At 40.5% G+C, this 14,083-nt stretch overlaps 2 protein-coding genes across 2 annotated transcripts; one reads left to right on the forward strand and one right to left on the reverse strand.

Annotated features, from left to right (window-relative positions):
• Window positions 1–42: 42 nt before the first annotated feature.
• Window positions 43–4,428, reverse strand: narfl (nuclear prelamin A recognition factor-like). The gene is made up of 11 exons (XM_083897079.1): window positions 4,360–4,428; window positions 3,239–3,334; window positions 3,009–3,152; window positions 2,792–2,921; window positions 2,511–2,645; window positions 2,095–2,213; window positions 1,824–1,953; window positions 1,671–1,743; window positions 1,434–1,571; window positions 1,011–1,168; window positions 43–905 (listed from the first exon to the last, which is right to left on the reverse strand). The coding sequence occupies exons 1-11, from the start codon at window positions 4,423–4,425 to the stop codon at window positions 664–666; spliced, it is 1,431 nt and encodes a 476-aa protein (XP_083753205.1). The 5' UTR covers window positions 4,426–4,428; the 3' UTR covers window positions 43–663.
• Window positions 4,429–5,069: 641 nt separating this feature from the next.
• e4f1 (E4F transcription factor 1) lies at window positions 5,070–12,383 on the forward strand. The gene is made up of 14 exons (XM_083895809.1): window positions 5,070–5,193; window positions 5,425–5,546; window positions 5,623–5,695; window positions 6,624–6,805; window positions 6,968–7,088; window positions 7,205–7,357; window positions 7,532–7,719; window positions 7,821–8,057; window positions 8,189–8,294; window positions 8,394–8,611; window positions 8,719–8,917; window positions 9,026–9,189; window positions 11,164–11,226; window positions 11,595–12,383. The coding sequence occupies exons 1-14, from the start codon at window positions 5,097–5,099 to the stop codon at window positions 11,958–11,960; spliced, it is 2,289 nt and encodes a 762-aa protein (XP_083751935.1). The 5' UTR covers window positions 5,070–5,096; the 3' UTR covers window positions 11,961–12,383.
• Window positions 12,384–14,083: the final 1,700 nt, after the last annotated feature.

Genomic DNA, 14,083 nt, shown 5'->3' on the forward strand with positions numbered 1-14,083 from the left:
AGACGGAAGCAAGGCAAAAGCCTGCAGAGTCACATTTGCTGCTTTAAACCTAGTGTGTGTATACTTTCCAGTGGTTCTTTTTTCCAACTTATGCAGTTGAACGCTAGATAATTACAAATAATTTACTAAAGACTTAAGTGTCTGTCATTTATGATAAAGTTATAAATTCAGAAAAAGACACAGCGTACATGACTATAAATGTGACTTGCTTCTTTCTCTTTGGAGTTCACATCGTCTCTTTGCCAAACAATAACTGTATGACAGCATTGAGATTATTCAATAAAACATATCAGTCTGAATCCATCTTCAGTTGGAAAGAGTCATGACATTTCACAAAAATCCTTTCAACATTTATATACAAATATGTATGTATGTTTAATTAAATGCGTTAAACAAAAAGGAATCGGATAAGAAAATGTGAGTTATACACTTTCTCCTGCCAATTAATTGCATCCTCTGTACCTTTTAAAGTGGCCAAGGACGATTAATGGTGCAGGGGCTGTTTGTCAGACCTTACACATCATTTTTTATTATGGCTTTCACGGTATCGGATCAACTTTTTGTCTACCTTTAAAGGTTTAATATTCAGCAGTGTCCACGTAACCCTTCTCTCTCCACTCCCTCAACAGTCTTGTCATAGTAGGACGGCTCTGTAGTATTATATCACCACTTCATAGCGAGTCCATTGATCATCTTCTCTACTGTATGATATTGTGTGTGCAGCAGCTCTTTGGCTCTCTCCTCCCCCACACTGTTGAGCCATAATTGATATAGCTCCGCCACACGAGTGTCATCTTCTGGTGTCAGGGTGCACTCTGCTTTGTAAAGCTCCTCAACCTTCTGGAGAACATCCTTTTGGTTCTGACCAGGTGAGGCCTTCACCTGTCCACCACCATTTAGACATCCTGAATATTAACACATAGGAGAGAAATTACTGCATTTGCATTAAGCCGCAGGGTAGAAAAAATACAGGTATATTATTAGAAATTCTTAATTGTACGTCTTCTTACCCGATGGACAGGCCATAACTTCAACAAAGTGGTAAGGTGACTTGCCCCTCTTGAGTTTCTGCACTAGGTTCTGGATGTTACGGAACCCATATGTGGAAGCAAAGCTGAGCAGGACTTCTCCATCCTTCTCAAGTGTCACTTCCTGGAAGTCTTTATTTCTGCAGCAGAGGGGTTGGAAATACAGTGTCATAGGAAAGAGAAGACAAGTAAGTTGGTACAATTATTTATTTCATTCATTCAAGTGAACATTCTAAAAACAATGAAGCAGGACAATTGATTGGTGACATAATTGTGCATGACTCATGTTAAAAGCTAGTGTGACATGTTTATAACAAGCACTGCAACTGAATTTATAATGAATTACAGTACAACTAATCCAGAACGCACAATTATTTTTAGTTCTTAAGACATGTTGAGACTAACCTGAGGGTCTTGTATGTGAGTTCCTGTACTTCCTCTCCAAATAGCTGCTTGGCAGCATAGGTGAAGACATGATGGAGGTAACCCCCTGATCCACTCCCAGCATGACTCAGGAATTCATCCTTACTAACATTAGTGAACCTGTGAAGTGAAATGATTGGAATAAGTTCAACTATTGTTCCGGAAACTATTTTAAAAGTAGAAACCGGCTAATAAGGAACTAAAATGCACAGAACATACATTGTTTCCAGGGCTGCAGGCTCCAAATCATTGAGGGATACATCTTTCTCCTCCAGCATTTTCTGAACCTCTCCTTTATGAGGCAATGGGAAATATAAATTAAATTAGTCTATATTCATACACACTAACAGCATCATGGGGTAGATACAGTACCTGAGGTGATGACACAGTCCACTTCTCTGGTCTCAGCTTTACTTAGGTAGAAGTCTGACCTTGATGCTTCAAGTTTCTTGTCAAAGCAAGGCATTACAGCCACATGATAGATCTGTTCTGGACTTAGGCCCTAAAAACACACCATAAACACTTCAATGGCAGCTTATCTTTTTCATATATCTACATGTATTCATATCGGTCATTTACCAACAGTGCATAAGTTAACCTTCCCAATTTGCCTAGATACTAAATCTTGAACAACAAACCTTACCTGTTGTTCAGCAAAATAGCCCTTAACCAGTGAACCCATCATCTGCTGGGGGGAGCGGGTTGTACTTATGTATGGAAGAATAAACTCCCCATGTGTCTTCTCTGCATAACATATCCAACCTGTATACATGAGACACAGATAATAACAAAACTACATCTGACTGATCAATCTTTGGGAAAACCTGGACAACAAAATAAATGTGTTGAGAATTCTAACTTACGTTTTATTCTACTTGTATTAATGACGCAATAGAATTAAAAAAACACAGAAGGCCTATAATTTCTAGTTAATAACTAGTTTGTCAATAAATTAACAGTGTTTCTCTTTATTGATTGGTTGATGATAGGAAATATGTAGTGTCAATTATTATGACATGTAAACAAAGGCCAGGACATTCATGGCTTTTCGTGGAATACCTGGACAAGCAGATGTCAACATTGGCAGAGTTTTTTTGTCCTGCTCCTTCCTCTGGAATCGCTCCACGAACTCTCTCTGACTCTCCAGCAGACTGAAGGTCCGACTGAAGCTTGTGTCAAACACATGATGAACCCCTGAAAAATGAAAAGAAGAAAAAAACAGAAGAAGCTATAATACAAAATATATTTAGGGGTGACTCTCTGCCTAACTCAAACTATCCTACTGTCATTTTATGATTTACTTTATATACTACAATTTGAAAAGTAACATTTGAACTCACCAATGCCTTTGAAAAAAGTAGTGAGTCTTCTGCCTGCCTCACTACTGCTGAGATTATAGAGTGCTGCAAGAGAGGCTCTGGACTGTGGTGACACAGACACTACGACAACCTTCTGCTCAGTCTCAGTAGCCTGAAAGACAAAATTATTGAAGTATTACTAATGCTGCAAAAGCAATCTTGTCCAGAATCAAAACCTGAAACATGTATTCAACTATACCTTGTTATTCTGCAGCACTTTAAAGAGTTCCTCGTGGCTCTGTTGTGTGATGAGGACACTCTCGGCAGAGGTGATGCAGCCACTGCAGGCCAAACAGTCATTCAGTGTGATTTTTGCTTTTTCAAGTTTCTTCTTGCCACCATCCTGTGAACAAGCACAAATGTGATTCAATCGCATTATTTCAGCTTTAATCTTCTACAGATAGATTTTGTTTTAGAATCAACACTCACTGGGTTGACTTGGATGTAACTTCCATCATCTTCTATTTGGATTTTGGCCACAGATTTGCCTTGTTTCTTCTCTACTTTGACAGGTTTTACACATTCCTGAAAAACAAATTCAACAAAGACAAGCATAAAACAAACTACAAAATTCCAGTGCTGTGTTTTATTAATAGATCTTAAAGACTGAAGGTTTCCATTTTACAATACAGTTAAAAACCTCATTCCCATTCCCATTATGGGCAATTGGTGAAGTGTTTTTGAAGCTATATAGCCAATTAAGTAAAAGGAAAAATCTAATTTTGATACAGTATTTGTATTCTATGCTTTAGATTCAGATCTTGATCTTAATTTTGACCACACTACACAGTGCCACAAACCTGGTACAAGTTTTCACTACTAAAATTTGGGCCATGATGCAAAACCCACGACACATGTATTAAAATTGATCCTTTGCTTTTTGAGTTGTGCTACTCAAACACACAGACACAAACCACCATGGAGGAGGTAATATATAGGCGCAGCAATATCCAAAGGCACCTGGCAGAACTGAGTAAGAAGTAAGAGAGGACAACACATACATACTACCAAGTTACAGGAAACAAAACAATAGTAGAATGAATAGATAGATGGGGGAAAAACATGTTTTGCACGATTTTTGCTAAATTTAAAGAGGACAGAAAAAGCCAGGTCAAAAACAGTGAAATAAAACTCAGAATGGCCTATTACAACACCGGGCCATGAACCTGAATAAGAAATTACAGCCAACTTTGGTCCAACTGTGGCATATTTAGACAAGTTTCATAATATGTGTATGTCAAAGTCATACAAACATATTTTACGTTGTTACAAAGACATTCAATTAGACATTAATAGCCGCAGTAGTATATTGCACTTTAAAATAAAATACAACTTATACATAGCAACTAAAGGCACAGGTGTATTTTTATCGCGTTTATAACAAAGCTAACATTAGCAACAAGCTAAGTGCATACACGGCAACAACATTTCGTCAATAACAGCACAGACGAGACACAGCTTCGGTTCCTTGAGTAGGTTTGACCGCTGCTTTTTACTGTTAAACTTCATGACGACGTGAATGTGTGGTCTTATCTGCGAGTTAAACGTACTTGAGAGGGAGTGATAAAGTCATCCAAGTCTGTCAACTGTAGCACACCGCTAAAGTGCGACGCCATCCTTGCTGCCGTAAAGTGTTCGTTGTTTACTTTTTGTGTCGTGAATAGCTGTATCTGGTTGATTCGGCTGTCATTTCTCTCGTAAGTAATATAGAATACGAAATTGGACCTAACGATCAATGTTTAACGTTTTCAAGCCAAAGCAAATCGACATGTAAAGACCTCTATGCATTGATAAACAATGACCTCACAAACGGAGTAAGTCTCTTTTTTGTACAAGTTTATTTTTGCATTTAAATCATGTTGTTTTTTGTACCTATAGTCGCCTATTGTTTATATTCTCAAAATGTCCAAATGCCTCATAGTGTTGAAATGTGAATGTAGTAACTAGTAACAAAAATAGTTAGAAGTAAATGTAGTGGAGTAAAAGTACGCTATTTATACTATAGGATGTGGAGTAAATCTAAAAGTTGCTAGAAAATTAATAATAAATTACAGCTACGTCAATTTTGTACAGTAACGACGTATTTGTACTTTGTTACATGACAACACTGTGTATATATCGACACAAGGTAGTTATTATTGAGCATTAAGTTGGATGTGCTGGCTTCTCTGCCAGGGAAAAGACACACGCAGGCGCTCTTTTTGTTGTTATGACGACGGGGTCGTAAATCCGCCATGTTTTCCATCCGCGCAGCAGCGTTGCGACAGGGACGGAGAATTCGAACGACATGAGTGTAGAAAATAATCATACGGCAGAAACAGAGAGTGAGCAAACGGAAAACGGCACCGAGACAATCACCATTCAGACAACACTGGGAGATGAAGGTTAGCACTTTACAACAACTCTACAAAACATTTATTACTTGCAGCGTTTAGGCCGTGGTGAAATGTTGCTAGCAGCTAGCTGCCTCTAGCAACATTAGCTAGTTTGCATTCTCGCTGCATATCAGTGTCCCGCAGTGTTTACAAATGTTGCCAACGGCTAGCTGGTAGCTTGCAGCATTCACACAGCAACAGGGTGTCGCATGCATAATGGTTATGTCTGTGTGTCGTCAGATGAGGATGTGCACAAGTGTGGACGTTGTCAGTCCGAGTTTTCCTCGCTGGAGGCTTTCATCCAACACAAGCTGCACCACAACTGCAGGCGGGAGGCGAGCAGCCTGGGTGACAACCACGAGGTATGAGCAGTGATGCTTTGGTTTGTGTACGAACAAATGCATCGCTTTACAAATGTTGATATATGTGTTTTGGTAGGTTGCTGACGCCAATGTATCAACTTCCTCTGAGGTGAAAACATCATTAGATGAGCCAGGGGAGATCACCAATGGTAAGGACGTATCATTATGCACTGTATTAGATGTGACGCATGGACCTCGGTCAACTGTGCATTGGAGACATTTGGTGGATGGACAGGATTAGAAATGAGCATATTTGTGGGATAGTTCAGATTGAATAGTTTGGAAATACAGTAAGAGAGGTAAGGTTCAGATTGATTGGTCAGTGTAGAGGAGAGATAGTGATTATATTGGACAACGGATATCGATGATGGATCTCTCAGGGCAAGAGGAAAAGAGGAAGACTACAGAGAAGAAGGTTAATGGATATTGTGAAGGATGACACAAGGACAGTTGGTGTAACAGAAGCCTTGTGCAAGGCTAAAACACAAAACTGCATAACACAGTAGAGTTCCATCACCAATACAGCATGTTATCCTACAAAATGACAGGAAACTTAACTTAACTCTTAAAGGAATAGTTGTTTTTAGGTCTTATCTGTCAACCATGACTGCTGTATTTAGATCCCAATTCCATTCTGCTTGGTGTACCTAATAAAATGACAAATTATACATTTACCCATCTCTTTTCTTTAGCCTTTGGACAGTCTTTGTAAACACATGGCTGTGGCCACACTTTTTTAAATATATTTTATTTCTTGTTGGTTTTGGGGGTTTGGAATCTAGGTAAAACAAAAAAGGGAATGTAATATCATACACTTTGTGGACTTTCCTCTTCTTGGTTGGTTGTTTAATGCACAAAATGCAAGGAAACTGACCACCGATAAAATGGCTTGTTCCAGTCCTTTGCTTATCCAGTCTTCTGCTCAAAACTAGCTAATCAGGCTACCCAATAGTAAATGACAGCGCATCAAATTGAAACTTTTTAAAAGGTTGGTCATTTAAAAATACTACATGTTATCTTTGTCTAAAATTACTTAATTTTAGCATTGCATTCTTATTATGTCTGTTTTTTACACAGATGAAAGCAGTAGTCAGTTGGGTCGAGGTCGCAGGAAGAAAGTCACTGCTCATAAAGTCCCTGACCAGTCTGATGGAACAGAAGGATCCACATCTGACAATGCAGACAGTGAGAAGCCCGTTTACAAAGTCAACCCAGAGGGACGTTACATTTGCCAACTTTGTGAAAAGACGTTTAAAACAGTGAGTCACACATTTCATTTGGGTTATATGTTGTTATATCGGTACTTGATATGAGGTGCGTGGGATTTTCTAGTTGTTGCGAGGCAGGCTGTTTACTACACTGCATGTTGCTGCTGTTGACATGAAATAACCCCTTGTCCTCTTCCTCTTTTTTCCCGAAAGAGCAACATCTTGAGAACTCACCTGAAAACCCACAGTGACCAGAAGAACTTCTCATGTGACCTGTGTGCGACCTCCTTCCGCACTAAAGGCTCCCTGATTCGCCACAACCGTCGTCACACTGGTACAGAGAGTTTTTGTATTGCATTGAGATCGTCTGATTTTGTGAAAACAGATCACAAATATACATTTGTCTTTGACCTAATGATAAAGCTGTTCTCTCTCCTTGTTCTCTTGTAGATGAGCGGCCTTATCGCTGCACTCTCTGTGGCCAGTCCTTTAGGGAGTCGGGCGCCCTCACCAGACACCTCAAAGCTCTCACACCATGTACAGAAAAGATCCGCTTTGTACAGTACAAGGAGATCCTGGTCAGCAAAGATGGAATACAAAAAGGTCAGATTTATGTGGAAGACATTGTCAGACTATTGTACTAAAGCAAACAAGCTGTAGCTATTTGAATCGACCCCCATTTTATACAGGATTTTCCATGTAGTACTGCACTTAAATGTAGATTTTAGAACACCTACGGATGGCCAATAAATCACACACTTTTTGTATACTGTGCAGGTGTTGACGGTGTCCATGCTACAGTGGATGGCCAGGAAGAGGTTGTGGTTGTGGAGCAACAGCCTGTGGAGCAGGAGATGGTGGAGGCTCAAACTGCTGTCGTCAGTGTGGTAGAGGCTGGTTCTCAAGAGGTCCTTCACCAGGTCCACTTCACAATGGAAGTGGATGGAACAACACAGGAGCAACAGGTGAGTTTCCTTAAAGTGCTTTTGGTTCATTTTTGTTGTCTTGTTTTGTCAATGGGATTATGATATGAAGTGTTCTCTTTATCTGTTGATCACTTGTCCAGGTGGTGGTGGAGCAGTCTCAGGCAGAAGCCCTAGCTGCAGCTGCAGCAGCCGGTGACAGCCTCATCTGCCAGGCCATCATCAACTCTGGCATTGCACTAGAGACCGAGGAAACGGTGGTTGAGGAGACCTCACAGGAAAGTGAAGAAATCAATAAAGTGGTTTCTGACAGTCCCGATGCTGATGAGGATATCACAGAGATCCGGATTAAAGAAGAGCTTGAAGAGACGCCATCGTTGGTAGGAACAACTCTATAATGAATCTTTTTTTTTGTTGGTTTCGATGAAACACGTTTCATAGCAAATCCATTTGCACACTGTTGACACATTGTTAGTTTCTTAAGCAGTTTTCCTTCCTGTTTCTTTTACAGGAAGAAGATGGAGAGTGTCAACCATTAAAACTGTACACATGTCCACACTGTAATCGCTCCTTCAAGGGACTAAACTATTTCCGCTTTCATGTTAAGGGCCATGTAGGTAAGTCCACACTCGCCATCACGTTAACCCCAAAAATAGCTGTTTGTGGGACACTGACCTTTTGTTTATCTAAAAATAAATATTATAATTGTTTTTCAGGTTATAAGCCCTTCAAGTGCACACTCTGCCCAAAAGATTTTCTGACTGGTTACCTGCTCAAGAAACACATGGAAGTTCATGTCAGTGAGAGGAGATATAAGTGTGGCGAGTGTGGTAAACTGTACAAAACTGTTGGACATGTCCGTGAGCACATGAGGGCCCATTCTGATGAAAGACCCTACAACTGTTCCAAATGTAGCAAAGGATACAAAACCAAGGTGATTTGAGTGTTATTCACTGGTAATAGTTTGTGTTGTATTGAATTTTCACCATTGTTTTTATATTTTACTTATCTTACACAAATATGCATCTTATCCTTGTCCAGAATGCTTTGCAGGTGCATCAGCGGACTCATGGTGATGAGAAACCCTATGTGTGTCAGTTCTGCTTGAGAGGTTTTCGGGAGAAAGGCTCTTTGGTGCGACATATTCGGCATCACACCGGGGAGAAGCCTTTTAAATGCCCGAAGTGTGCTCGGGGCTTTGCTGAGCATGGGACCCTCAATCGGCACATGCGCGCCAAAGGTAGGTGTGGACATTTATAATCAAAATAAAATCACTGGAAATCTCAACTATGTGTCGTCAGTGAATTAACGGGTATTATTTCAAACTGGTGTTTTGTATTTCCACCAGGAGGCTGCCAGAAGGATGATTCCAGTGACCAGCAGGATACAGTAACAGAGGAGCAGGTGTCGACAGACGGCCTCGCTACTACAGCCATCATCTCAGAGGATCCTCATGCCGTCCTGGTGGAGTTCTCCTCTGTGGTGGCAGACACACAGGAGTATATCATCAAGGTCAGAGCAAGGGTTTCTTTCGTTCTCCACTGCAATTAATTAGAGGAAAAACAACACTGACAAAACTGTTGATGAACAGCTGTATGTAGATTAAAACTTAAATGCATTTTGGGACATGTGTCCAACATGTAGAGGATGTAGAGGCTCAATTATTTACTTTCCCCAAAAGTTTCTTACAATATACCTGTATTTTGTCATAGAAACATTTACTGAAAACAAGATTAAAGGTGCTCTGCGTAACTTTCGCTGATCTCATTGTCCCTCTGTTTGATCATCTTGAACAGACAGTGTAAGATTATTTGTATGTGATGTCGGCTGTACTTGACTTGATTTGGATATTAGGGGTGGGAAAAATAATAGATTCTTCGATGCATCGTGATTCTCTCTAGAACGATTCCGAATCGATGCGGATAAGTTAATAATCGGAATAAAAAAAAAAAATCTTTTTACTTCACCTGCTGCAACATTCTGTTCGCTTCGCTCGCTGCAGAGCCAGGGTTTCCCCCAGTGTATTACAAGCCTGGTGGGCCGCCAGGCTTTGCGTTGCTTGTTTATTTATTTAAAATAGATTTTTTTTATACACCTCAGCTTTTTCTATACCGGGGAACAAGAGCGCACGTTCCCCCATGTAATACGCGCAGCGCACGCTTGTCCAGGTGCCGATTGAAACCCAAGTCACACTATGAGTGCGTCATTATTACAGTTACATTGTTCTTGTCAACAAAGATGTTATATTTAGGGATGCACCGATAATTCGGCGGTCGAAACACAGCGAGTACACTGTGGAACAGCACCTGTTAAACGCTGGAAAGTCTCTGCGCAAAAGTGAAACTTGGCTGCGTGCGGCACAGATTATGAACTCCCCGCTACATTCACTTCACAGCAGAGAACATTCTCTCTCTTTGAGCAGTTAACTAAAGAGATCAGCTCATCTGATGCATTTGTTATTCCCTTAATTACAGCGTTAAAGCATCTTCTTTCACAAAGATTAAGACCACGGAGTGAAAACGATGAAAAGTGCGCTCTGCTCTTCAGAGTCTGTCACCACTCCGTTTCACTCAGATCACCTGCACTTCATCGCGACTGTACTCCATCCTCGTCATAAAGATCATTATTTTTATGTGGGGATAAAACACATAGAAAAATGATCCAGTCTGCTTTAGATCAAATCAAAATCAAATGAGCGCTTGGAGACGCAGGAGCGATGAACGGCGCAGGAGAGGGAGAAGAGAACATCGCAGGGGCGGTGCGCAGAAATAAAAGGGCTGTCTGCACCAGATGAGGCAGATGAGGGGGCACTACCACATTTATATTTATGTTGCTTTATCTTACTTTTAAATGAGTAGCAAAGTATTAAAGTAAAAAAATTGTTGCATCGATAATCGGTTTAGAATCGAATCGTTGACCTCTGAATCGTAATCGAATCGAATCGTGAGGTACCAAGAGATTCCCACCCCTATTGGGTATCAGGCATGCCATTTTCCATACCTCCTCAACGTGGACGGGGTCTTCATAGCATGGCTGTGCGAAACTGGCGTGACATAATTTTATACACAACGCAAACAATGGAGGACATTGAGGCAATGGTGTACTTGCTGCTCTGTTTGTGGCTTTTTGTCACACAACAAACACAGGAACGCGTGCACCAGCTACCAAAAAAGCACTAGTTAGCATCCCTCATGGAAAAGCCAAAAACTGAGTTGAGTAGAGTAGTGCTAGAACTGTATAATATAAGAAAAAATATATATTTGAGACCACACTCAGGATGTATGTGTGTATACACTGCAGTTTTAAGTCCTGAACATGTCTTAAAAGCAACTTAAACATTCACTTCCATCTTAGATATCATGCAAGTAATTGTAGAAGTTGTAGAATTGAAGTTGTTGTTGTTGTTAATTAGAACTATATTTTTGTTGTTGTGGGTTCAATGTACTGCTATTTATTGTTATTGATCTTATTTGTCACATTCTCTAGACTGACACGGACGAGGAAGTACAGGAAGAAGAGGTCACACTCATTCAAGATGGTCAAAATGAGGTCAGCATACATGACTACATGCACACACTCTCATACACAAATGAGAGCATCTGTATACAGAAGCTTGATAATATAACTCTAGCCATAACCAAGCCACAATTCATATATTAGCCCTAAACTGACTAGGTTTTGGTCTCCATGAAGACTAAAATTCCTGACAAGGTCAGTCTTTATGCCAGAAAACGTCTTAAAGAGACAACAAATAAATGCACTCACTCACAAAGGAGAGCATGTGTATACAGTAGCTTCATAATATATGTTAAATCTTAAGTTTGGTTGAATGAGGACATAAACTTCAGTGTCTTGAGTAGAACACTTTTTATTGTGGTGTTTTGTGACTATTTTCATATCAAACCTCTACCTGCCAGATGGGAAACCACATCATGAAAGTGGTCCAACGAATTGTCAGCCAATCACGCGGCGCCGGCGGCACAGGCAGCCATCAGATCATTGTGCGCAATGTGGGAGCGAACGAGGAGGGTCCGACCATCTCCGACTGCGGTGACACCATCACCATCGCTACACCTGAGAGCCTGACGGAGCAGGTTGCCATGACCCTGGCCTCTGCCATCAGCGATGGCACTCTGCTGGCCACGTCTGAGACGGTAGACGGAACAGTTACTATAGTTACCACAGAGGAAGGAGTGGAGGAGGAAATACAAGTGGTGCAGCAGCAAGAGGAGTACGTTATCACCTCTCCAGAGGAAGTGGAGATTCGGACTGTCATTGTATGATCAAAGTGGACACGAACTGTGGGCTCCACCGGACCTGTGGAGCAGATCATTAAAGACTGTGTATGAGATTCATCATGTGTGATATTCAAGTACAGAACAAAGGCCAAAGTGTTAATAAGTTATAAACCTTTAAATTAAATGTGCACAAGGACGAGGTCTGTCACATGTTTTGATTTTTGATTGGTTTAGTGAAATGAGGCACCGCACTTGATATATGTGACCCGCCACAGACAAAGGGGGCGCAAGTCAACTATTGAACTAACTCATTTGTGAGGTTTTCACTCTTGAATGTCTGAGCAGTTTTATATTAAATTTCATATTACATTAGTAAAATAATGTTTTCTTATACTACCTACAAAGGCATCATTTCACTTCATCATTCTGCTCTTTTAATGTCCCGTTTGTCTACAGTATGTTTTTAGACTCGTCTCCATCGAGGGAAGAGGTGTCCTCTAAAGATCCATCTGCTGCTGCATGTCTGAGGATTTTTAGGGAAATTCAATCCCCCATGAAACACTGTTGTAGAAGGTCATCATAATTCATCTTTTTAGCATGGCAGATACTAGACTCAGAAATGTGCTCGATTTACTAAAGCAGAGTTTGCATCAAATAAATGCTATTTTGTTAAAAAAAAAAGAAGTAGACTTCAGGTCATCTTTGTTGATGCTGTGTTTGTTCCTGTTATAACTACAGCTGCAGCTGACGATTACTTTCATAATCGATTAATCTGTCGATTATTTTCACAATTAACTGAGTAATGTTGATCTGTTTTTGTCAAACCTGGAAATGATGATGCCTTGTTTTGTCCACAAACCAAAATGATTCACTGTTAATGATATATTTGTTTTTTGGGGGGGCAAAGAAACAAAGAAAATATTCACATTTAAGAAGCTGAAACGATCAAAAATCTTGTTTTAATAATGAACAACTCAATTAATAATCTAGTAATTGTTTCAGGTCCAGTTATAACTGACATTTCCATATGTTATTTCATGAACAAATTTGATCGTTAGCCCTTAGTCATGTTTACATTTATTTTTTGCAGTTATTTTTCTCTTTGAAATGATTTTGACTGTTAGAAAAATTCATATCAAATCCAATTTTAATGTTTTTTAACCCCTTAGAAAACTAAATTTTCAATAGTAATGATCTACTGTGTTGTAATGTCTTCCCTTTTACACACAAATTTGCTTTTGGCATGTTGATATTAGGTTTTCCCATTTTATTAATAACTGTTTTTTTTAAAGCTTGAAGACTACTGTGCAACAGTTATGTACAGTTTTAGTGATTTATGTCATGTGTTTACAGGATGGTGTGGCTGCAGAGAGAGTGTCATCTACTAGGCCAACACGAGAATACCAACATTTGAAAGCACTCATCTGACAAGTAAATCGTAATTATCAGAGCACTTGTATTAACTGACACAGACCAGAATCTAAATCATGCTAATGATCTTGCGTGTTTGTTTGCGTTTCCAGTGCACATATATAGCACATGTATATCACAGCTGAGTGTCTTGGCTAAAACACCCTCTGCTGTACTTGGTGCATGTAACCTTGAACATATCTGCAGGTTACATCTCAGCCGGTGCTCCACCACTGAGGTTAATACTGTACAGACACTAAAATCAGAGCAGTGTCCCTTGCTGGTACGACACGCAGTTTCTGGGTCACTCCTCAGCCCTCTGAGAGGGCCCCATCCACATTGGCAACAGAGGGAGACGGAGAGAGCGGGTAGGAGAGAGAGCGAGAAAGGGAAATGTATTTATAGAAAAATGGGGCTTTGCAGTACCTTTTCTTGCTAAGAACCATTTCAAGACCAAGTGAGTGTGTCCCAGTTTTCTGATCACCGCTCAGCCAAAGGGTTTGGGCTGAGGCTGAGGTTGGACCACCTCATCCAGGATGGAGATTTTCACATGCTCTCCCTACTCTTCTAGCCTCTCCATCCTCAACTAGAGACCAAGGAAGCATTGGCCTACATATCTTACAGATGTGACCTTTGAGGTGCATTTGATTCGCCTAGCTGGGTAGAGGCTTTTGGAGGGAGTGAGCTCAGGTGAGGAGCAGCACGAGGGTGTCCAAGGGCGCTCTTAAGCTGCATCGACCCCCAACACGGGGGTGGAG

Source organism: Microchirus variegatus (assembly GCF_963457635.1).
Source record: "Microchirus variegatus genome assembly, chromosome: 10".
Taxonomy (NCBI): domain Eukaryota; kingdom Metazoa; phylum Chordata; class Actinopteri; order Pleuronectiformes; family Soleidae; genus Microchirus; species Microchirus variegatus.

Excerpts from the sequence above, each read along its gene's own strand:
- e4f1 (XM_083895809.1), top strand. The coding sequence starts at position 5,097 with ATGAGTGTAGAAAATAATCATACGGCAGAAACAGAGAGTGAGCAAACG. Across the intron at positions 5,547-5,622 it reads GCCTGGGTGACAACCACGAG|GTTGCTGACGCCAATGTATC; the intron begins GTATGAGCAGTG and ends GTGTTTTGGTAG. Across the intron at positions 8,612-8,718 it reads GCAAAGGATACAAAACCAAG|AATGCTTTGCAGGTGCATCA; the intron begins GTGATTTGAGTG and ends ATCCTTGTCCAG.
- narfl (XM_083897079.1), bottom strand. The coding sequence starts at position 4,425 with ATGGCGTCGCACTTTAGCGGTGTGCTACAGTTGACAGACTTGGATGAC. Across the intron at positions 3,335-4,359 it reads ACTTTATCACTCCCTCTCAA|GAATGTGTAAAACCTGTCAA; the intron begins GTACGTTTAACT and ends TTTGTTTTTCAG. Across the intron at positions 3,153-3,238 it reads GTTACATCCAAGTCAACCCA|GATGGTGGCAAGAAGAAACT; the intron begins GTGAGTGTTGAT and ends GCTTGTTCACAG.